The 23,447-nt window shown below is 34.5% G+C and overlaps 1 protein-coding gene across 4 annotated transcripts in view; it reads left to right on the top strand.

The window, feature by feature from the left end:
* Positions 1-23,447, top strand: part of RAPH1 (Ras association (RalGDS/AF-6) and pleckstrin homology domains 1) — an 84,649-nt gene that overhangs the window by 46,511 nt on the left and 14,691 nt on the right. For 3 of the 4 annotated variants that reach the window (XM_081050822.1, XM_081050820.1, XM_081050821.1), the window contains 7 exons: positions 2,533-2,607; positions 11,233-11,310; positions 11,736-11,895; positions 14,046-14,167; positions 15,408-15,473; positions 16,822-16,965; positions 17,837-17,947. In XM_081050822.1, the coding sequence (XP_080906948.1) occupies positions 2,533-2,607; positions 11,233-11,310; positions 11,736-11,895; positions 14,046-14,167; positions 15,408-15,473; positions 16,822-16,965; positions 17,837-17,947 (756 nt within the window). The remainder of the gene's footprint in view (positions 1-2,532; positions 2,608-11,232; positions 11,311-11,735; positions 11,896-14,045; positions 14,168-15,407; positions 15,474-16,821; positions 16,966-17,836; positions 17,948-23,447) is intronic. The other variant, XM_081050823.1, reaches the window with a different exon arrangement.

Below are 23,447 nucleotides of genomic sequence, written 5' to 3'. Positions count from 1 at the left end.
ATCATCTGCTGACTTTGTGTTGTTAGTGGTGGATGTAGAAGGCCCCATTTAAATGAAGCACGTGCCTTTTTGTTACCAGTAAGATGTACCGACACCAAAGGCGGATGTCATGGCTTACCCAAACCACGGTGTCTTTTATTGACTTCTCTCCGTCCTCCAACTGCACACCACTTTTCTCATCCCTCTTGCATCTTTCTCCAGTAACCAGTGCTCCCGCCACTCCCACCGTCTTTCTGAAGAATTCTAGAGCATGTAGGACTGGCACCAGTAGGGAATGTAGATAAAGGAAGACATTTATTGAAGAGAGAAGTTCGCTGCTTCTGATTTCTAGATTTTTGGGGTTTTTTCTGCTACAATATTTGTAGCTGAGATAGAGGAGATATGGAGACCTGGCCTCCTACCCTGCTGGTGATTAAGCCGTGATTAGCTATATGAGTGTCTCAAACACAAAGTAATTTTTGATCATGTCCCCCTATTGTTTGTGGTCTCACTCTTTAGATGTGCCATATTTTTGGATCACCTAAAATGACTATCCCCTTTTTATTATAAGCTGTTTAAACTAATTTTATTTTAAGCTATTTAATATTTTTAAATGGCTGACTTCTACTTTAGAGTCTTCAAATAGTTAATATTGTTTCTTATTCATCAGGGTATAGAATTTTTAGTGATTGGAAGTCTTGAGGTGATTATTTTTATGAGGATTGATTGAGTAAATCTTACAAGATTTTTTTAAAGTTTAAACTTGAATTGAAGGTCTGGAATTATATTTACCAAATAATCGTTTTTGATGGCCTGAAGTAGATTTTTTCTTTTTAATTTGAAATATAATTATCTAAATATAGACATTTTACTCATTTTGGGGATCTTTTTCTGAGAAAGTAAGCTTTATGAGTACGATAAATAGGAGTAGATTTTCAAGACATTTTTTATATTTTACATAATTGTGTAAGAATATATATTTTTCCCATTAGATGTGAATAGCAAAAAATGAAGGGAAATAAAAGCAATGAGAGTTATAATTGCTCTTTTTAATTGTCATTCGTATTTTCTCCCTGGTCTTAACTGATTGTTAACCTCAAATAAAATGGAATTTTCAAAACTTCCTGCTTACCTAGAGTCTTTATGGATGAGCCAATTAACCTTTACCCTCATGAGAATTATACCATATAGGTAAATGACCCAGGATAATCATCTCTGTTCTTGTTATTGTTTGACCTTGTTAGTGCTAATCTTGATGAATATGTCCAATTTTTTTTAACTGTAGGTTTCTTTTTTCATTATTATTATTATTTATCAGTGAGTGAAAGGGGCAGGTGTGCTTGTAAGGTTCATCTTGAATTAAAGCTAAACAATATAAGTAATGAACTATGTAATAAACCTAATTCAACGTAGTGTATAGATAAGAGTAAATAGTAAGTTAATGTTATTTTCTGTAACTATTTCTAATCTTGAAGTAGTGTGTTTTATTAACTTTATGAGAGAGGGTGCTGCTCTATCTAGTATTTGTTTAATTAAAAGAATCTGTTTCTCAAGAATAACTTGATATGCAGTTATATTTATAAAATATAACATTATAGAATGTTTTCTGTAACTGCATTGTTGTGCCATGTATTGTTTTAAATGGTGGTTAGTAATTCCATATTATTAAAAATAAATACTAATTCAGAATTATTTAGAGACAGGCAAGTCTGAGTTACATATACAAGTATAACAAAATAGCTGTAATTTATACTACAGGAGTTTAAATACAATTGTATAAACTTACCTTACAACATGTTAACTAAAAAGTTATTAAGGGAGAAAAGGATAGTTAGGGGCTATGTTATTCACAGTCATTTTTGTGAAAATATGTAAATTGCTTGAATGAATTTAACCAGTTTAAGGGAACAACATTTCTTAATATTTTGTTTGTATCATTCATTCATTTGCTATACAAGTTCTTTATTATGCAATGCAGTCTTGTTAGTATTTTGATGTACGGAATGAATTAATAAAATCTTACTGAAAATAGGTGATGTTCATTAGGCAAAATATGGACATTTTTCCTCTTGGTGTGGCTACCATTGAAATACTTGCAGAAGTTTTAAAACTGATGTAGTCTTACTCTGTTTTCATAAGAATATTTAAAGCTACATAGATCTTGTGTAGGCTTTATAAGAGGAAGGAATATATTTAGTCATTGGTCTTTGACACCTATTTATTTGTGCTGTGTGCACAAACACTGCCCTGGAAAACAGACTGGCTCTGTGATCTTTGCAGTGTAGGCTCCATTTTCCCAAGGTGAGGGATCAGCAGGAGTAGGCTAGGACCCACCTTATGGCACAGATAGTGTGTGTAGCACCCTCCTTCCTTTTCTTTTTTCTTGTTCTTAAATTTTCTTTTGGACACGTTTCAGTGAGTATAGGAGAAAGATATGAGATTAATAATAGAGAATCATTCTTGCTTTGTCTGTTTTATATTTTAAGCACATAAAACCTTCACTGACTTCTATTGCCTTTTTTGTTTTTGTTTTTCTCTCTCTTTCTGCACAAGCACTCCTATCTGGACAGGGAAACCTCCCTTCTTCTGAGAAACATTGCAGGAAAACCTTCTCATTTGCTGACCAAGGTGATACTTCTTCTTTCCACCTGTATGTAAATATTTATTGCTTTGTAGGTAGAATATAGTGTGTTTTGCTTGTGCTCTCAGATTTCTCAGATTGTTCTTATTTCAGCACCTTTGTCCTTAATAGAGGTATTTTTTTTTCTCTTACTAGAGGTAATTACTGATCTTAACGACTGTTAGAAAATATTGAGAGTAGAAAATATTTTCAGTAATTTTTACTAGTTTTTAACTTTTGTAAATACCTGACAGTCTTCCCAAGTATGTTGTACTTTTTCTAGTTTAACATTGTATTTCACTTTCAAGTCCAAAAATCATTGCTTTAATTTTAGCTTTTACTACTAATGCTTATCCATGCTGTTTTTTTTTTTAGCAAACTTTGTTTTCTCATTCTTGATTATATTATCAGCATCTCATTTGATTAAAACATGTATTTATATAAACAGAATCTTACTTTACATTAGCTTAATCAAATGGGAAGAGAAATTTGCAATTTTAATTTTCTCAGTTCCTTGCTTTCAGAGTGGTTTGAATCGGTTCAACTAAATTTTCACTGGGCTGGTATTTTACATTAATTTAAATTTTAAATTAGTTAATGTCACTGTTAACTAAGGATAACAGAATAAGGAATCTGAATAGCTTTCTACCTATTTCATTATTTAAATAATGTTAAATTTAAGAATGTCAGACTTGGTTATAGATAGTTTCTGAAGAATATATGTAGTAATTATAGGTAATATCTCTAAGTTATTGTATCAGAGGGTTTTTTAAAATTCATTCATTTTTAACTTCATAAACTTGTGAAAGAAGATGATAAAGCTAAAAAAATCTCTGTGAGGAGCAAAGCAGCTCAAAGAGAAGACGTAAGAATAAGCAGTGAATATGGTAATTCACCATAGTGGACTACTACTGAATCATATGAATGATTTGTACCAGTTCCAGAGAATTCAATTGGTTTCCATTTTCATTAGTGGGAATTTATGTCTCTGAAAATCAGTGATTTATAGTTATTACAACAGCTGACACAAAGAAATTTGAATTAATGCAGTAATACAATAAGGCTGAAATTTCTCTCTGTGCACACTCTGTTTCGTAAAATTTTCTTAAAGTCTTTGGGGTAAGCTAAGCTTCTGAAGGGCTATGATGATGACAGCCTGCAATTCTGATGAACATCATAAAAAATTCTATAAACATCAGAAGTTAAGGAAAACTAGATTTCAAATAAAAAATGTGAGAAATCACACATACACTTGACAAATGTGCATTGTTTTCATGTAATGAGAAATGGAATCTAATGAATGAAATGTCATGGTTAAAACCTTTTAATCAATAATAAAATGCAGCATTATTCACACCACACACACACACACACACACACACACACAAAGAATAAACAGTGAAACCCTTTCTCTTGTTTGAGTTTCTTTAAAGTAGATCTAGGAATGCGGTAGAAGAAGCTTAAAGACCAGGGAAAATTAGGAGCCTAAGCAGATAATAGACATGCACTTTATAACAACCATAGTTTTTTCCTTTTCCTCAGTTCTTCCTTCTCTGTTTACTCTCTCTCCACCTGAAAGTCACACTCACAGCTTCACCTAGCATCTCTGTTCTAGATCTGATCGCTCTACCTGAGAGCAGCACATTTCCGGATTGCTATCAGGCATTTCCTAAAAGATTAACAGCATTTGACCAGCACCTCCAATCCCACAAGACTTTAGCTGCCTTATCCACTCTTTCTGGGCCTCACAATTTATATAATCTTCTTTTGACATTTCTATTTCTGTTCAGAATGCTGCCATTCTCCCAATTGCCCAGGTTTGAACCCTCTACCCTTCTTGTTGCCTTTCTTCTTTTTACTTACTATCCTAAAGCTCTAATGAAGCAGGGTTTACTGAGCTCACCTACCCATTTCATTCCTATTGCCACCAGCCTAAAATAGGCTCTTCTAGCTTTGCAGAGCCACTACACTTTTCTCTTTATCCTTGTTTGTCCTTCTTCCAGTGCATTCTGTACACTGCTTACAGATTAAGAGTAACATTTTACCATTTCCATTGCTTATTTATTCAACAAATATTTGTTGAATCCTGTACTGTGCTAGGTGCTAGAATATAACATTTATAAAATGGATCTATTCCCCCCCCCCCACCCTCGGGAGCTCACAGTCTGCTTATGAAGGTAGATTCAAAAAACGTTAACAAGCAAGCATGTAGATAAATTCTAAATCATGTTAAGTACTATGAAGGAAACGAGAATACTGCGGCGGTGGGGGAGGATTAAGGCTACATTTCCTTTAGATGTAAGATCAGACAAGACCCTTCTGAAGGGGTGACATTTAATCTAAAGCTTGAAGGATGAAAAGAAGCCATCCTGAGGTTGAAGGGAAGTGTTCCATGTAGATAGGCCCAGGAGGAAAAGAGCTTGGCATGTTTGAGAAGCTGAGGAAAGACTGTTGCTGGAGCCACAGTAGTTGAATGAAGATCTGACGTCTTGATCTGGGTTGGAGAGGTAGGCGGGAACCAAATCATTCTCGGCATGCTAAGGACTATGTATTTTTTTCTCAATGCCGTGGGAAACTGTTGAAGAGAATAACTCATCTATTCAACAAATATTTACTGAGTGCCTACTATGTGCCAGACAGTATTGAGAACGCAATATGTCAGTGAACAAAACAAAGTCTCTAGGGAGACTTTGTACAGGGAGAGTTGTACTTTCCAAGTTTTGGATACATGCTGTCAAGTAACTTCTCATCTCCCTCTGTCCGAGAGCTGCAGCACCAGAGCCATTCCTGCTCGGATCATATTTTCTTCTCCCATTACCCAAGCGGTGGCATTACTGGCGTACGTAGCCAACACCTGGCTCTAGCTACCTCCTGTATACTGCCCTGCTTACATACAAGCAAGAAATTTGAGCAGGAAGGTGATTCAGTAGCACGGAACCTACACATGTGGGGTGGAGGTGGAGTCAGGGACGAGGTGGCAGAAATTCCTACATAACTCGAGCCATGGGCCTCTCGTTGTCTGTGCCCTGTGTACCAGAGCACCTAGCTGTTTTGAAGCTAAGAGAGTTTTTATCTGTTGGACACCTCCTGTGTGGCAGTCTGGTTCCCCTTACCCAAAAAACATGTACCCTAGTTACTGACCCCCCCCACCCATGACGTGCACTTTTCCAAAGTAGGACATTTTAACATCCCGTAGTTAGTACAGAGTAGAATGAACACAGTAGCACTGTACTTAAGCCAAGGTAGCAGAAAGATTGTTGTTTGTTTTCATCGCCAATCCAATTGTTGCTATACCACTGTTAATGAAGTGATTCTCCCACATACAGTTCTGAGCTGGGAGCTTCTGCAGAAATAGTGCCAACTAGTTTCTTCCAGGAACTAATTAATGCCCACACAGTAGTGTTTTGCCATAAGTGGGAGCAGTGGACAAAGGCCATTGCTGATCCAATGCCCTTAAATCTGGATACCATTCTAAAGGCTTTCCCTGACCTCCCATCTGATAATGCATATTCATTACTCTTTACTCCCTTACCCTGCTTCCCCCCCCCCCCATAGGACTTTCAGTAACTGATTCATCATGCATCTATTTTTTATTGTTTTGTCTCTCTTACTAAATGTAAGCTCAATGAGAGCAGGAACTTTGTATCCCCTTGCACTCAAACTTAAGCCTGCACAGTCTCAACAAACATCTGTCAAATAAAAGAATTGTCTTCGTGACCATCAGGGTTTCAAGAACTGCTGTAATAATGTTGACCACCATTCTCTTTGCTTCAGAGAAGTTATTAAAATGCTGTTATGTTACTGAAAGTCTTTTATTTTTTGACAAGCAGTTTTTACTTACTGCTATTCCAAAAGTTTACATTATAATCCTTAGGACAAAAGGGACTATGACATTGTAGTAGAAAGAACAAGTAATTAGTCACTTGGTAACTGTCTGGAAAGATTAGTGTTTCCAGGCCTTAATCAGTACAATGGATACAATGATAATACAATAATCGCCTTGCATTATTGAGAATTAAACGAGACACTGTGGGTAATATGCCAATTATTGTGTGACACATTTTGAAGTGTTCAGTTAATGTGAGTTCTCTTCTCGGTGAGAGTCTATCAATTTCATGATTTCTTCAAGGGAAGTAAACTGTTGGCTCTGAGCAGTTTTATAGAATAGACCATTTCATGGGTATCAAACTGCTTATCACTCCAAGTTTTCTTTGAATTCTTTTAATTTACATAAATTTTTTTATCATTGTCATCTGTGGAATAAACTAGATCCCAAAGGAGCTGCTAACTACTCTTTAGCCCCTTACTTTCAATTGGATTTGTTCTGAACCACAAAGCCTTAATAATTTCTTAGTTGAAGGAATTCCCTACCCATCTCTTAGCAACTGTAACTCTTTTCTGTAAGTATTCTGAGTTTTATACTGGAAGAGAATGCTCTAACACTTTGTAACCACAGCATTGGCTTTCATTTAATCATAAGATCTTCACTGAGTTTTTGTCCTTTATGTAAATTTGAAGAGGCTTGGCATTTGATGGTTATTGATAGCCACACAAGCGTTTTTCAGGTAGAAAATGGGTTGTCTCTTGCTCTTTTAAGAGAAGGGGTAGGAGAGAAAGTTACGTTGTTGTATGTCTGAGGTATCTTTTACTTATGTATAGGATGGTTGTGGGACAAACAATATGAAGAAAGGGGTAGTCCAAAGGTACAGAACAGAAAACCTAAGACCCAAGTTTGTTAGCTTTAACAAAAAGAAGAGAACATGAGATGAATAAAGCTGTGTCTTTGTATTAAACTTGGGCTGCAGAATTAAACATAGATTTGCATTGCCTTTATAAATAAACTATTAGATGTCTTCTAAGTAGCTAATCTAAATACATCAGCAAAGGTTTATTGATCTTTCCTATATTGCACAATACTCCATAAGCTTAAAACAGTTTCTTCCTTTCCTAGGTTGTTATGGTTAAAAGATACAATTATAGTTTAAATACAGTAAATGAAAATCATACGTTCTGAGGAAGAGCTTATTATACATGGGCAGAATAAAATATTATGGATTTTGCAGTTTGATATAAATATTTTTATCTCCACTTTTACTCCAGTGATGATATTCACACTCTAAAAGTTAGAGGTATCCTGATAAATTGTTTCTTCAAAAAGCTTTTAGCAAGCACATCCTTGTTAATAAACTGGAGAAGAATAAACTGAAATTTGCCTAGATTGAAATTAAACACATAGCTCTTAAATTAGAATTTGACACAGTTTTAACACAGACCAATTTATGTAGTTATTAAAGAGTAGTATTTTAAGCAAATGGAGGAGTAGCTGAATTTGGATGTTAAAATAGCCCCACCTAGCTGCTTTACTTAAAAATGGTTTCTTATTGATGGCTACAAAATCTAATTGGTTTAATGTATGTTCATTGGTTGCATGTATCTCTTCATCTCTTGTTTTTATAAACCTTTCTTACAGTGTGTCAGCTTTTTTCTTGTTAGTCAATGGCAGAGAAACTGATCTGGGAGTTTAAGCTTGTCTTACAAGTGAATAACTTGTTATGTCAGTGCTTCATGATTGTGTTATATTGTATTTGGCAAATAATATACTAAAATGGGAGTTATGAAAATAAATTTTCATAATAAAATTTATAACCAATATCAGAATGTAATATTTAAATACTTATGTTCCTTTTTTGAATAGACATTATTTTTTAGAGCAGTTTTAGGTTCACAGTAAAATTAAGAGGAAGGTGCAGAGGTTTCCTGTCCACCCTCAGCCCCCACCCATGCACAGCTTCCATTGTCAGCATCCCCCACGAGAGTGGGACATTCATGATAATTGATGAACCTATGTTGACACGTCTTAATCAACCCAGAGTCTGTGGTTTACGTTAGGGTTCAATCTTGGTGTTGTACATTCTGTGGGTTTGGAAAAAATACAATGCTTATCAGCCATTATAGTATCATACAGAATAGTGTCACTCCTGTAGAAATCCTCTGCGCTGCACTTGTTCATCCCTCCCTCTCCCCAACCCCAGACCACCACTAATCTTTTTTACTGTATTCATAATTTTGCCTTTTTCAGAATGTCATATATTTGGAATTACACAGGACGCGTAGCCTTTTCAGATTGGTGATTTTCACTTATTCATATGCTTTTAAGTTTCTACCATGTCTTTTCATGGCTTGATAGCTCATTTCTTTTTAGCACTGAGTAATATTTCATTGTCTGGATGCAGTGCAGTTTATCCATTCACCTACTGAAGGATATCTTGGTTGCTTACAAGTTTTGACACTTTATAAATAAGGCTGCTATAAACATCTAGGTGCAGGTTTTTGGGTGGAGGTAAGTTGTCAGCTCATTTGGATAGATATTAAAGAGCGTGATTGCTGGATCATATCATAAGAGTATGTTTAGTTATATAATAAACCACCAAATTATCTTCAAAAGTTACTGTATATTTTGCATCCTCACTGGCAGTGTATGAGCATTCCTGTGGCTCCACATCACCAGCATTTGGTGATGTCAGTGTTTTGGATTCTGGCCATTCTAATACGTGTGTAGTGGTCTCTCATTGTTTTAATTTACAGTTTCCTAATGACATTATTTTGAGCATTTTTCATAGTCTTATTATTTGCCATCTGTGTATCTTTGAGTTGTCTGTTCAGGTCTTTTGTCCATTTTTAAGTTGGATTGTTGGTTTTTTTGTTGTTGTTTTAAGAGTTCTTTGTATATTTGGGGTAATAGTCCCTTATCAGATATGTCTGATAAGATTTTACAAATATGTTTTCTTAATCTATGGCTTGTCTTCTCACTCTCTTGAATATTTTTTTCTAAAAATGTTTTATGGCTTTGAGGGTATCTTCTATTTTTTTTTAACCTCTGCAAATTAATTATTATATAAAAGAATTTGGCCTTTTAGAAGTTCGTGTTTATATTCCAAATACACAAAGCTTCAATTCTACATACCAGTTTTTCCTCATCAGATTTTGAGATTTAAATTAATAGTAGTTTAGTTTTCTCATTTTATAAACTGCCTTAAAAAGAAAAATTATACAGTTAAAATATACAGTCAACATATTTTATAATTCTGTTATTGTTTATTTGCATGAAGAGGGGATAGGATGATTTAAACTTTCAGTTAAATGAATATATCTCTGATAGTCTAAGAGTCAAGTCTTATCTTACCCCTCTCTATTGTTAAAATAAAGTTCTTTGTTCTCTGTCTAATTGGGTTTACAGATAGTATTTCCAGACCTCAGTTATTATGTTAATTTACTGGCTCCTTTCATTCAAAAGGATCAGATTTCTGACAAACAAGCCCACTGTCTTCCCCAACCTCTGTTTTCTTCTCTGTTCCACAGAATAGTAAATACTAAGCTTGCAAGGAGGGGAGACAGCCTAGAGTATGAAATGCAAAGAGAAGCAGTTCAGAAACAGGAAAGCCAGAAAAATTTTGGAGAACAGTGAATAAATCTATGAATGAATTGAGTTTTGAGGGGTTTTTGCCCTGAAAGCTTTAGGTTTTTAATGAAGAATAACTCATGGATCGTGGTTTTTAATCACAATCCAGAGCAGATAAAGTTTGGCTGTCATAATTAGGTTTTCCTTTTTTTTTTTTAAGTCTATATTAAATCAAGGAATATATAAGATGACATTTTACATTTTTCTTAGATATTTTCCAGAGAAATCAAAAGTTTAGAATTAGAATGTAATCTTTTATGAGCAGAAGTTTACTTACATGAGTTTTTTCAACTGGAGACTAATGCTACAGTGTACTATGGCCTATTGCTGGAAAGTACAAGTAAGTACCAGTATTATAGTAGTAGTATATGTTATTTTAGGAAAAAATAGACAGATATTTTAAGTATATTTTTAGTTCCTGATAATTTTATTACTACTTATCTAAATTTTATAAGTAAAAGCTACTAGAAATTAAATATTTGGAAAATTGTGTTTAACATTTGAAAAAATTTATCAATGAATTAGTAGAAACAAATTTTGGTTTACTGACATGAGACATTGATTATATTGTGTTATTTTTTCCCAAAGCAGAGTAAAACGTAGAATATAATGCAGCCTCCTCTGTTTGCGTTGGTATACAAATGTATACCAATGTACCTACATTTTTTACTAAGGATTTTTATATGGTTGCAAAGAAATTAATACTTTTTTTGCTGCTTTTATGATGATAGTACATTTTCAGTGTAATAGAACAAAACATTAATATGGAACAGATAGCCCATGCTTTGGAGGGGGGATAAATTCAGTCAGGGATTGTTCAGGTATAACAAACTGGCAGGCCCATTTATACACTCATGTTTCCTCTTTTCCAGAACATGAAATTCATCTGCTTCAGATTGACAGAATCAAACTCATTCATTTAGTCACAGATTCCTTTTTCTCTAGAAGATGGAATCTAGTCTTATAAGAGATTTTCGAGTCTGCTTCTTAAAAATTGTTCCTTTATTTTCGGCTTTCCTTTGTGAACAGTTATTATTTTAAATGTGGTCTACATAACTGTGAAATTATATTCTTACTGAAATTCAATGCTAGCAACATCCTTAAGGATAAAAAGACTTCTAAAAAATTCTCATTATTTTAGCATTAGTTTATCTGAAGTGCTTTGTGTTCACAGGAAGAACAAGCAGCAAAATTGAAAGCTGAGAAGATCAGAGTTGCCCTAGAGAAAATTAAAGAGGCGCAAGTGAAAAAGGTGATATTTGGGCTTTTTCTTGGTCTGGGATTTGTATCAGTTTTACGGATTTATAAAGAATTACCGTGTTTATATAATATATCTAAGATATGGAGAGGTAGAGGGGTATTTCTTCTTAATATAGTTTTTACATGTATTTTTTGTGGATAAAATGCATTATAAAAGAGACAACTTTCTGCTTTTTAAATTATTCTAAAAGTGTAAAACAAAATAGTCTTATTATAAGCTTACCTGTTATAATTTTAAGAAGGCTTTAAATTTGATCAGGTTGTTTGATACCTAATTTTAGAGTGTTTTTCTTGCATGATAAAGTCATTATTTGTTTTAATTTATATTTAATTAAAACATTACTCAATACTGGAAAAGATTTCTAGAATGCCTAGTTTTGGGGTTGCATTTAATTTTATTTTTTTAACCTGTTACAGCTGGTGATTCGAGTTCACATGTCTGACGATAGTTCTAAAACAATGATGGTGGATGAGAGGCAGACAGTGAGACAAGTGCTGGACAACCTGACGGACAAATCCCACTGTGGCTATAGTGTAGACTGGTCGCTGGTGGAAACCAGCTCTGAGTTACAAATGGGTTAGTAATATCATGGCTTTAGTTACTTTTTAATTTCTATCTAATTCCAACAGTTTTTGTGTTGGTAAAAGGACCTTGAGACATCTTTATATATATTTTTCTATAATATAACCTTGGCTTTTTACATTATCTTTCTTTCAAATATTTTGAGATTTATTTGAATATGAGACCATTTCCAGTTCACTTCAGATTTTCTTATAGCTAGAACAGTAACAACAAAAATTTAAGGTAATAAAATTTCCCTTTCAAATAAGAACTACAGAGACAGTAGTTCTTCACATTTACTAAAGACCATTATGTTTATTCACATTTGTGGTGAACTCTTTATACCAGCATTTAACTTTCAGGGGAAACAAAGCACATCGTATTTTTAGTTAGGTGTACTAAGTCTTAGTTTCCTACTATCTGTAGTTTGATATGGTGTTTTCTAATACTAAAAATTCCTTATTTTTTTACACCACCATTGGCTCTTAAAAAATTTTATTTTGTAATATTAATTGTATAATTACAGAAACCTTGCAGTAATTGTTAGGCTTGATGAATAAGTAATCAATTTCAACTGCTATTTTATTTAAAGTACGTATTTGCATTCCTTTTACTAATTATATCTTTAAATATTTCACAGCAGTCTCTAGAGAAATAAAAATTTAATCATTAACCCTTTCAGAACACATGTACACAACTCCCAAAGTTAAACCATAAGTTGTTAGAGCTTTATTAACATGTATAAAATGTATTCTGATAATACTCATCTGTAACTGTTCTTAGAGAATTAGAAAGGTTTGAGTTCACAGATAAAGTAGCATCTTGATAAACAGAAAATGTTTGGATCCCAGTTTTAGAATATTTCCATGGCTGTAAGTTAAAGACCCATATAATATTTCTGTGTTACCTTTTAGATAATTGACTATGGTGTCTTTAAGTAATTATTATTTAATCATATATGGCACAGTGCATCAAATATAGTGTGTGGCCATTCAGTATTTGTTGAATGAATAAAAGAAAAGAAGGGACTACTGAGCCCAAAATAAGATGGTGGAAACAAGTTATTTAATTAAAACAATGATGGTGGATGAGAGGCAGACAGTGAGACAAGTGCTGGACAGCCTGATGGACGTGGGGGAACAGCAAAGATTATTAGAAAGGATGAATAAACAAAATGCAGCTGTTGCTGTTTATAAAAGACCTATTTATTACCTAAAGACACAGAAGGCTTGAAAGTAAAAGGAATGTGAAAAGGCACTAATCAAAAGAAAGGTAATTACGTTAATAACAGACAAAATGGATTTTAAGTAAAATGCAGTAAAGAACCACACATCTTCACGAGGAAGATACAATTATTCTAAATTTTATCTAATAGCATTAAAGTATATAAAGCAAAAGTTGACAGAACTACCAGGAGAAATTCTCAAGTCAGCCTTAATAGTAGATCCTTTTCACCTAAGAACCTTTTCAGTAATTGATACCATCAAGCATACAAAAAATATGAGAGATTTGTAAAATAATTTTTTTCATCTAGGAAATGTATTTAGAACTCTAATAACAAGAAAATGTACATTCTTTTCAAGAAGAAATGGGATATTTCCAAAAATTATTCAAGTATGAGGCCATAAGCAACTCTCAAGAAATTTCAAAAAATCAGTATCCAGAATATGTTCTTTGAACATATGTGTTCAATATATAGGACATGTTCTTTGATTCCTAATTTAGAAAGTAGAAAATATATTTATGTTTAAAATTAAAACCCATAGATCAAAAAAGAAATCATCTTAGAAATATTAAAAATTACAAGAACTGAATACTATTGGAAATACTTAACATTAGGATTAATGAAATGCAACTAACATGTTTATTTTAAGGGTGTGATGGGAAAAGGCTGACGGCTAAAGAAGACCTAGAAGTTAGGAGACCTAGATTCTAGTCCTAATTCTTCCATGTAGCTGCTGTGTGACCTTGCTCAAGTCACTTAACACCATTAGGGCATGCTCCCTTATTTGAGAATAGAGGGAAGACCAGATAACCTCTAAGGGCCCAGAGCTGTAGTGTCAGTAGATTCTGTGGTTCTGCCCAGAATTACTTTGCAAGGTTTCATGTCCTTGATGCAATCCTGATGAATACTAACAAAATATTGATATTTTATTTTGGGACAGAGAGAATCTTTGAAGACCATGAAAACTTGGTTGAAAATCTCCTTAATTGGACAAGAGATAGTCAAAACAAGCTTATATTTATGGAACGTATAGAAAAATACGCACTTTTCAAAAACCCACAGGTGAGACTCAGTACCTTACAGAGGTCAGGATTTTTAAATGTCTATTTTATATTCTATTACTGCTAAGTTAATAGACTTAAAAGACTGACAACTACCTCGTGGAACATTGTGGCTGTAAAACCCCATGGGAGCATTCACTACTGCCGAGGTGGAAGGTCTGCTGGGGCCCAGGTGTCAGGTCTCACAGAGGTTTACCTGCCCCCAGAGCCAGATGGGGTGAGCCCTTGGGGAAACGGAAGTAGCTCCATGGAGTTACCAGGTTTCTGCTCTCTAATCCAGAGCTGTGTTGAACCCAGATATTTATTTGGTGAGTTTCCATCCATTAAAAAAAGTACTTATGTATTTAAGTTTCTCTACTTCAACCATTTATCCAGTTGACAGGTTTTTCTTAATTTTTAAAAATTATTATTATTTATTATTTTTTAAATCCCAGTAACATTGATTATAAATGGTGCCACATTGTAACATACATTACCTTGATTTATTGGGCATCTTTGCTTATTCCTAAATAATATTTGATTAATACTCCTATTACCCAAATATTTTATAAAAATCAATAGGAGAGAAAAAACAACCAAAAAGTAGTAATGAGGAAAAATTGTAGCAGTGTTAAAGGTATTGAATGGTTATCTTTCAAGTGGCTTGATCATAACACATCTTTACTGGATATTTTTAGGGAAGAATACATATTTGGGAATACCAACAGATCTTTTTATGGGTGATTGTGAAGACTAATAATTAGAATTCAGATTTTAGTTCAGTTAAGCAAACAAAATTGTGATAGTCGCAGGAATTCGGAATTTCTTCTTTGAAAGCCAGAACAGATTAAATTTTCTGCATCTGGATCAGTTAAACTCAGCATATTTTAAGGAAATTTGCCTTATTTGTCGTACTTAATAATTTGTAAAGCTTTTAGGTCCTGTAAGTGTAGCTTTCATTAGGTATTCTAAAACGTATTCTAAAACGTATATGTCCGCTGTTACATATAATAATATCACCTCAGGATTTGGAGGAGGGCAGTTTATGGAGTAATTCAAGATAAATGGATACAGTAAAGAGGCGATACAAGCATGTTAGTGATGTTGCCCATGCACAGGTTTGCTTTGCAAAGAATATTCCTCTTACTGTTGGCAGAAATCGACAGAGTTGCTCTGTCCCTAAAAGAAATCATATCTGCACCTGTGCCAAGGGAATAATAGAATGGGTTAATCCTTTAACTTTCACTTATTCATTTTTCCAGAATTACCTGCTGGGGAAAAAGGAAACAGCTGAAATGGCAGATAGAAACAAAGAAGTGCTGTTGGAGGTATGACTCTTCACTGTCCCATCCTCCATTTTTTTCCATTTTCCATTTTTTTCCTGTCCATTATAATAAAATATTTAAGTACCTTTTTTGAAGTCAAGTATGTCAATGCTATATATTTATAATTGCAATTGTTAATTAAAGAAGCCTATGTTCTTCCATGGCCTAATGGAGAGAGTACTCCTGTGTGAATGTTAGGCAACTGAAGAACTTTTTAAAAGCTGTTATTTTGCCGAGCAACGTACTGGTGTACTAAAGGGAGTCATGTGAAGGGCTGAGGAGAAAAGGCTGGTCAGTGAAGGATGTGATTGTGCTGTTTATCTGCATTCCCAGAGAGAAATTTGAATATAATTAGCTATTTACAAAATATTTCAAGCTTTGGCCTTAAATAACTCAATTTAAAAAATCATAATGATCATTTAAAAAAAATGTGTACATCTCCGTATCTTGAGCAGTAATACAACAAATTCAAATATAATTTTTGGCTTTTTGGCTTTTGCTGATTTAGAGAACTAATATCAAAGAAGTTAGTATGTTTGAAAACCTGAATAAACTTACTTACCAACAAGGCAATTAGGAAAATGAAGATCAGCACTCAGCTTTTTATAGTGATGCTATTAAGAAATAGCTGCAATTAAGAAAATCTTCTTTATAATTCCTGATTTTTCTGTATTTTGGGGAGAAAGAAATCAATTTAGTCCCAAAATGTCCTATGTTAAAGTTTAGTCAGGATTTCTATTTTTCTTTTATCAAATTTATGATTGCATTTTATTTTTAAATTTATTTTTTATCTAAATTTAGACAATTCAGAATTTTGAGTTTATTTTCCTTTCAACCTAATATTAAATATTTCAAAAATAAATGCCCTCTTTGTTTCAGAGTCATATATATTGATACAGTTCTTAAATTGTGAAAGTTTAATCATTCACTTAGCATGTTGCTTCCTTTTAAAATACATTCCTATTTAGCTTGACAGCTAATCTAAATGTTATTAATTTGGAGAAAAATAAAGTCCAATGCTTATGTTAGTTCTGACACTTTTATTAAATTTAGTGTAGCTGTGCTGTTTATAAATACATTTAAGTACTAATATATGCAACTCAGTTGACATTTCAACTTAGTTTCTTCAAAACAGTGTCAGGTAAAAGTTCATAGGTATTGCCATAATAGTTCTGAAATAAATTTGTATTATGTTTGGAATAGAAAGTTCTAATTGAGGTAAAATTAGCAGCATGGTTTTACTACAAAACCATTTGGGTTTAATTACAGTTCATGGATTTCACAGTGGTAAATACAGCTTTATTCTGAGAATCCAAAGATCATATCTTTCCAAATCATCTTCTTATTTTAGGAATGTTTTTGTGGAAGTTCTGTAACTGTACCAGAAATTGAAGGAGTCCTTTGGTTGAAAGATGATGGCAAGAAGTCCTGGAAAAAGCGTTATTTTCTCTTGCGAGCATCTGGTATCTATTATGTCCCTAAAGGAAAAGCAAAGGTATGTTCCTTCTGCTGGCTTTTGAGCTTCCTCATTATGCTAATTCATTTTAATTTGTAATGAGTATTCGAACAAGTTGAGTCCAGGCTCAGATTTGTTTCAGCTCATGTAGGGACACACAGAGTATTGCTTTGTTTATTAATCTGTTACAAAGAAGAGGAAACTTGGAAATTCTCTGGTCATCAGTTGGGCCCGTGTTGATTATCTTGCCAAATTTGAAACCATACTTTTATTGATTAGTTTTGGAACTTCTGCCAGAGTAGGTTTGGCTTGTTATTTGGGGAGAATAGGTTTTTGGGATTATAGACGTTTCAGCCTTACTTGGAGCTGAGGGCCCCCTTGGTAGCTATCACGTCGGTGCTTATGGGGACCAGCATTGTTTTAAGCTCCTTACAGTATCACTTCATTCAGTCTTTACTGCTATCCTGAGAGGTATGTGTTATTGCCCCTCTTTTACTGGTAAAGAAACCCCAACTTGAGAAGTACTGTACTTGAAGATAAGTGTTTATAGCTACTGAATTTTCTATATTTTCTATTTTATACATATTTTCTTTTTTCCAGAGAGCTCTATTATACTGTATTGTATTTAGTATATTATATTTCAAGTCTCTTTAAAATACCATCCTTTCCAAGCAAATCAGTGTTCCTAGTGAATGGTAAGACAGTAAGTGAAATGGACGCATTTTTTTGTTGCATCATGGATTAAAGAAGAAACATTTGTAGAGAATCTCACTGTCTTTTCTAATGCAAAATAGCACGAAGTTCTACTTGGTAAAGTTTTGATTCTGAACTAGAAACTGTTAACCAGGTATGATAATTGCTTGTTTACTACATTGTTGTTAATTCAGTCTTTTGGGTATTTTTATCTTAGGTCTCCCGGGATCTGGTTTGCTTTCTCCAGCTGGATCATGTCAATGTTTATTATGGACAGGACTATCGGAACAAATACAAAGCACCTACAGACTATTGTCTGGTGCTAAAGGTAAACATGCTTCTCTTTTTAGGAATTTTAATTGATGTTAGACATAGAGCAGGTCCCTGGAGTTTTAGAATAGTTTGGGTCTCCATTGAGTATACTAGTTTTACTTTTGTTCTATAGGTTTGTAAAGGAATGGTGAGGGATAGTAAGGAAGTGTGTGTTACACCACAGCTGACTCTTAGCTATGTAGCCCTTAGATTGATGCTACTGAGAAATGGATACTGATTGTAAGCTTTGAGTCATAGTATATAAAATAGATTTGATTATAAATTTGAGACTTTCATTTAATAGCAGGCTTATTTTAGGAAGATTTAGATTAGAGCCAAATGTGGGACATAGGTATTTTGTTTTAGGTTTTTTTCCTGTACTTATTTGGTTGGTGCAAAAGTAATCGCGGTTTAAAACGTTAAAAATAATTGCAAAAACCGCAATTATTTTGCACCAACCTAAAACTCAGCGGAACCATCAGAGGGCACTGTGCCCCAAGGTCAAAGGAACTCTCATCTTGTCCAGAAATAATTTGTCTCCCCTGTCCCAACCTTAGCCCTGATAACCTATGCCTGTATTATGACCTGCCTAAGCTGATTTTAGTGAGGTTTTCTTCCTCCTTTATCCAAACTTTTAGCTTTTTTCATACCAATTATAGCTGTACTTTAATAATTGACATTTTTAGTGAATTTTGAGTGACCCCTTTAGTGACCCCTCAGAACATTGACAAAGACAACATTTAAAGATTCAGGATAATTATGGAGATGTTTTAAGCTTTTCTCCGTCTTAGAAACCTTTTGGTGACTATGTAGATCTGCATGTTTATGTCATCATTTGGTCTTGCTTTTCTCTGAAATTCTTCAATTGCTTTGGGAAGGTAGTGTTTGTTGAGGATTTTGGGGAAGAGTTTTGGTTGCTTTGATAAAGTTAGGTGCATTGTAATGGTAACCCTTTATTAGGTAATCCTTTCTTGGAGAATACCACTGTATCATTTAGGTTACAGCAGCAAATACTTTTTTTAAAGTCAGTACAAAATAGCTTAACCTAGCAGTTTTCAAAATGAGGTCCAAAGTCAACTGGGAGTCCCTGAGACCCTGTCAAAGGGTGTGTGTGTCATTATTCTTCTTCTAACAATACTAAGGTGTTATTTGCCTTGTACACTCTCATTCTCTCACAAATTACGGTGGAGTTTTTAAAGAGGTTACATAACATGTGATGATATCTTTGCTTTCTTTGGTGGTGGAATGTGTATACATATATTTTATTTTAAATTCTTTTGTTTTAATTTCTTATAAGGTAAATATCAATAGATATAACATATATAAATAAAAATTATTTGAGGTCTCATAACATGAAGACAGAAAGAATTGGTTATTTTAAGGGCTTAAGATTGTCAGTGGGAACCCCAATTTTTTCCGTCTTTCTCTGTTCCATCTTCTGCATATCAGCTTGTTCTCACGCTGGCTCACCTTACAGTCACAGATGGCCACTGCAGTTCTAGGCATCACATGGTGACCCAGAAAATCCATCAGAAGATAAGGCACTATTTCTTCCTGTACTTTCTTTTTTTTTCTTTTTTTTTTTTTTAAGAAAAAGGAAGTATTTTCCAGGACCTACCAACAGTCCTCGCCCTTGTGGGCATTGGCCCAGAATACATGCCCACTCTTAAATCCATCACTGGCAAGGAACACTGTTTTGGCTTAGACTACCATATTTCTCCGAAAATAACACCTAGTCGGACCATTAGCTTTAATGCATCTTTTGGGCAAAAATAGAAGACCGGGTCTTATTCTATTATATAAGACCCGGTCTTGTAGTAAAATAAGATCGGGTCTTATATTTTTGCTCCAAAAGATGCATTAGAGCTGAAGGTCCGGCTAGGTCTTATTTTTGGGGAAACACAGTAGTCAGAATTCACACTCAGAGGTAAGGGTTGGACATCCAAACAAAATTGGGGCTCTGTCAGAAAAGTGGAGAAAATAGATGCAGGGCAGGCAACCAAGAATGTCTGTTACAGCCAAAATTATGGCCACCGACTATTTTTTAACAGGAGAAAAGGTATACAAATTTACTTTTAATATTATGTGCATGGAAACATCATAGGGGAAAAAAAGTAAATATGCCCCCAAATAGTGGGATTTGAAGGCTTATATACCATCTTTTTTTTTTTCCATTGAAGTAACATTGGTTAATAATATTGTATAAGTTTCAGGTGTATAACATTACAATTCAATATCTATACACACTATAGTGTGCTCACCACCAAAAGTCTAGTTTCCATCCGTCATCATATATTTGAGCCCCCTTTTACCCATTTTATTTTATAAAATAAAATGCCACCCCATTCCCCTCTGGTAACAACCAATCTGTTAAGACAACTGTATCTGTGATTTTATTTTTGTTTTGTTTATTCATTTGTTTCTTTTTCTATATTCCACATATGAGTGAAATCGTGCAGTTTTTGTCTTTTCGTATCTGAGTTACTTCATTTAGCATGATACCCTCAAGATCCATCCATGTTGTCACAAATAGCAATATTTCATCTTTTTTGTGGCTGAGTAATTGTGTGTGTGTGTGTGTGTGTGTGTGTTTATCACATCTTTTCCCATTCATCTGTCAATGGACACTTAAGTAAGTGGTTGATACATCTTGGCTATTGTAAATTAATGCTGCAGTGAACATAGGGGTACATATATCTTTTCAAATTAGTGTTTTTATTTTTTTTGGCTAGATACCTAGGAGGGATTGCTGGATCATATGGTACTTCTATTCTTAATTTTTTGAGGACTCTCTGTACTGTTTTCCACAGTGGCTGTACCAATTTACAATCACACCAACGGTGCATAAAGGCTCCCTTTTCTCCACATCCTCACCAACCGTTGTTATTTTTTGCACTATTATTTTTATCCCATTGCAACTCTCAAAATTCTTAGGTTAAGAATGTTTTTGTTCTAAGTGTGTGTGGTTTTTGATCTTTTGTTTTTTTTTTTTTGTTTTTTTTTTTTTTTTAGGATTAGAGGGATCAAAAGTGTTGGAGTGGGTGGAGTGTTACATAGTTTTATTTTTTAACTTCTTGCATGTTAGTAAGGGAACTAATTTTCAAGCCTATATGTGTTTCCAAAGTAATAAATGGATAGAATACATTCAGTGGTTTTCCTTTGGCACTTGGATTGTGATTTAAGAGCATCACTTTTAGTTACAGAGTTTAAGGAATTATCTGTCTCAATCTAATTTTTTTTAAACTTTTATTTTATTTAAGTGTGTTTTTCCAGGACCTATCAGCTCCCAGACAAGTAGTTGTTTCAGTCTAGTTGTGGAGGGTGCAGCTCACAGCGGCCCATGTGGGGGTTGAACTGAGCTAACTGGCCGCCCCTCAATCTAATTTTTGACATAAACAGAAAAATAAACTGAAAGCACAATAATAATCCAGAATTTCTTATTGTACTCTTAAATTTTTTTATTTAATTTTCAAATGTTTACCTTTTATTAGGAAATGCAAACTTTCCAAATCAATATCATTTTAAAAATGAAATAATGACCTTGCTTTCTAAATAGCTATTCATTTGTTTTGGGGAGCAATTTCATTCTATATTCTCTTTAAGAATTTAAATGTTAAACTTCTGGTTTTTAGCAAAGAATGTCTCCTCTATACTTCTTATCTCACGTGTGATTTTAAAAGTGGTGCAGTAATATTGTGGGGAAAAGAAGAGAGGCAGCAAATTTAGAAGAAGAGGATTTCACCACTTACAAGGCAGTAGGAGGACATAATAATTAAGGTCATGGGTCCTGGAATGAGATTGCATGATTTTGTTACCGGGTTGTCATGCTGTTTTTTGGCTCTTGTCTTCTTAGGGGAAAGAATTCAGTCGAGAGACAGCGTTTCTCAGTAAGTTTATTAGGATAGTAAGTTTATTAGGCAGATACACTCCCAGCTGTAGAGCAGACCAATCCCAAGAAGGGGAAAGGCCTCCTTTTCCATTGTATGAAGGCTTTTATTTCTATGGATAGAATTGTCTCTCCCTTCTCCTTATCTCTTGCTCTCCTGCTGAGGCGCCCAGTCCTCCCTTTTGGTTCTCAAGGCAGTTTCTGACAGTTTTCTTTTTATGATTTGTTTGAGAAGACTAAAATGATCCTGATAAGCCAAATGTATATTCTGATAAGCAGGATGTCTTCCTTTATTCTCTGACTTCTAATGACATGCCCTTCTGATTCAGGGGTATGTTTAAGCCTGGAATCCTGCTGGGCTAGTAAGGCATTGGTGCCCTAAGTGAGAGCAGCTGCAAGGGGTCTTGACCCCAGTAGGCGCTGGAGCATGGGGCTTCCTAAACAAGGCGAAGTCTCTCCTCCTGCTCATTTCTGCCTATCTGCCTACCCTGTCAATTTCAAATCCTGGTTCTTTTTCACTGTTGGCGAATAACTTTGAGTGTGGTGTTAACCCCTCTGTGCCTTAATTTCTTCTCAGATTGTGGAGATAATATGTAAATCATAGGGTTTTTCCTTCTTTTTTTTTTTTTAGTGTTCAATTTATAGGGTTGTCATGAATGAGCTATTCTATGTGAAATATTTAGCAATACACCTGGTGCATTCTAAGTGTTCAATAAATGCCACTTTTAGTAAAGTAACAGTATATTAGTGGGACAGGCAATCTCCCGAGGTGACCATAATGAACACTATAGAAGGAATGTCTTTATTATGTGGGAGGTTGTAAAAGAGAATATTTGAGGTTCTAAAATGAATTTGAAACTAGCAAGTAATCTGCAAATATTCAAAATATCATAGTACTTTTCAGGGTGTCATTTGGATTCCCAGGTTAGAGAGATAAGGAGAAAAGGATAGAGGATCATTTCTTCCCTATGTTGTATTGATAAAAATACTTCCTTTGTGTAGAGAACACACATACACTCTCAGTCAGGAAATGTGCCCATGCGAGGTAGTCCTGCTCTTGAGAAATGGAAGGATTCAGTCAAGACTGGTTTGTACTCAGACATGGAGAGCAGTTTAGTGGTTACCAGAGGGAAAGGGGGGAGGGGGCTGGCAGATGAGGGTAAAGGGGGTCAAATAAATGGTGACGGAAGGAGACTTGACTTTGGGTGGTGAACACACAATGTAGTATACAGAGGATGTGTTTTAGAACTGTACACTTGAAATTTTATTAACCAATGTCACCCCAATAAATTTAATAAAATTAAAAAAAAATAATGGTTTGTAAATTACCATCAAGGGAGGGGCAGGTGATAAAGGCTGAGAGCCATCCTGCTGCCCCCTGGTTCGGACGTCTGAACCCTGCCCTGTCGGCAGTGCCTCAGAGAGGCAGTGCATGCAGAACAGCTCTTCAAGCCCTAGTTGGCAATGCTAAAGAAAACTCTTCAGCCCATTTTATCTTCTGCAGAAACTGGCGTCTTCTGTTTTGTTAACAGTGTATCCCCACATGTACTTGAAGCATCTGGCAAATAGTTCTTGCTCAATAAATATTTCTTGAATGAAGGAGTGAGATGAAATTCCTCTTCCTCCTCTT

This window comes from Rhinolophus hipposideros, assembly GCF_964194185.1.
Source record: "Rhinolophus hipposideros genome assembly, chromosome: 6".
In the NCBI taxonomy this organism is placed as follows: domain Eukaryota; kingdom Metazoa; phylum Chordata; class Mammalia; order Chiroptera; family Rhinolophidae; genus Rhinolophus; species Rhinolophus hipposideros.
This window is presented reverse-complemented; position numbering and strand designations above follow the sequence as displayed.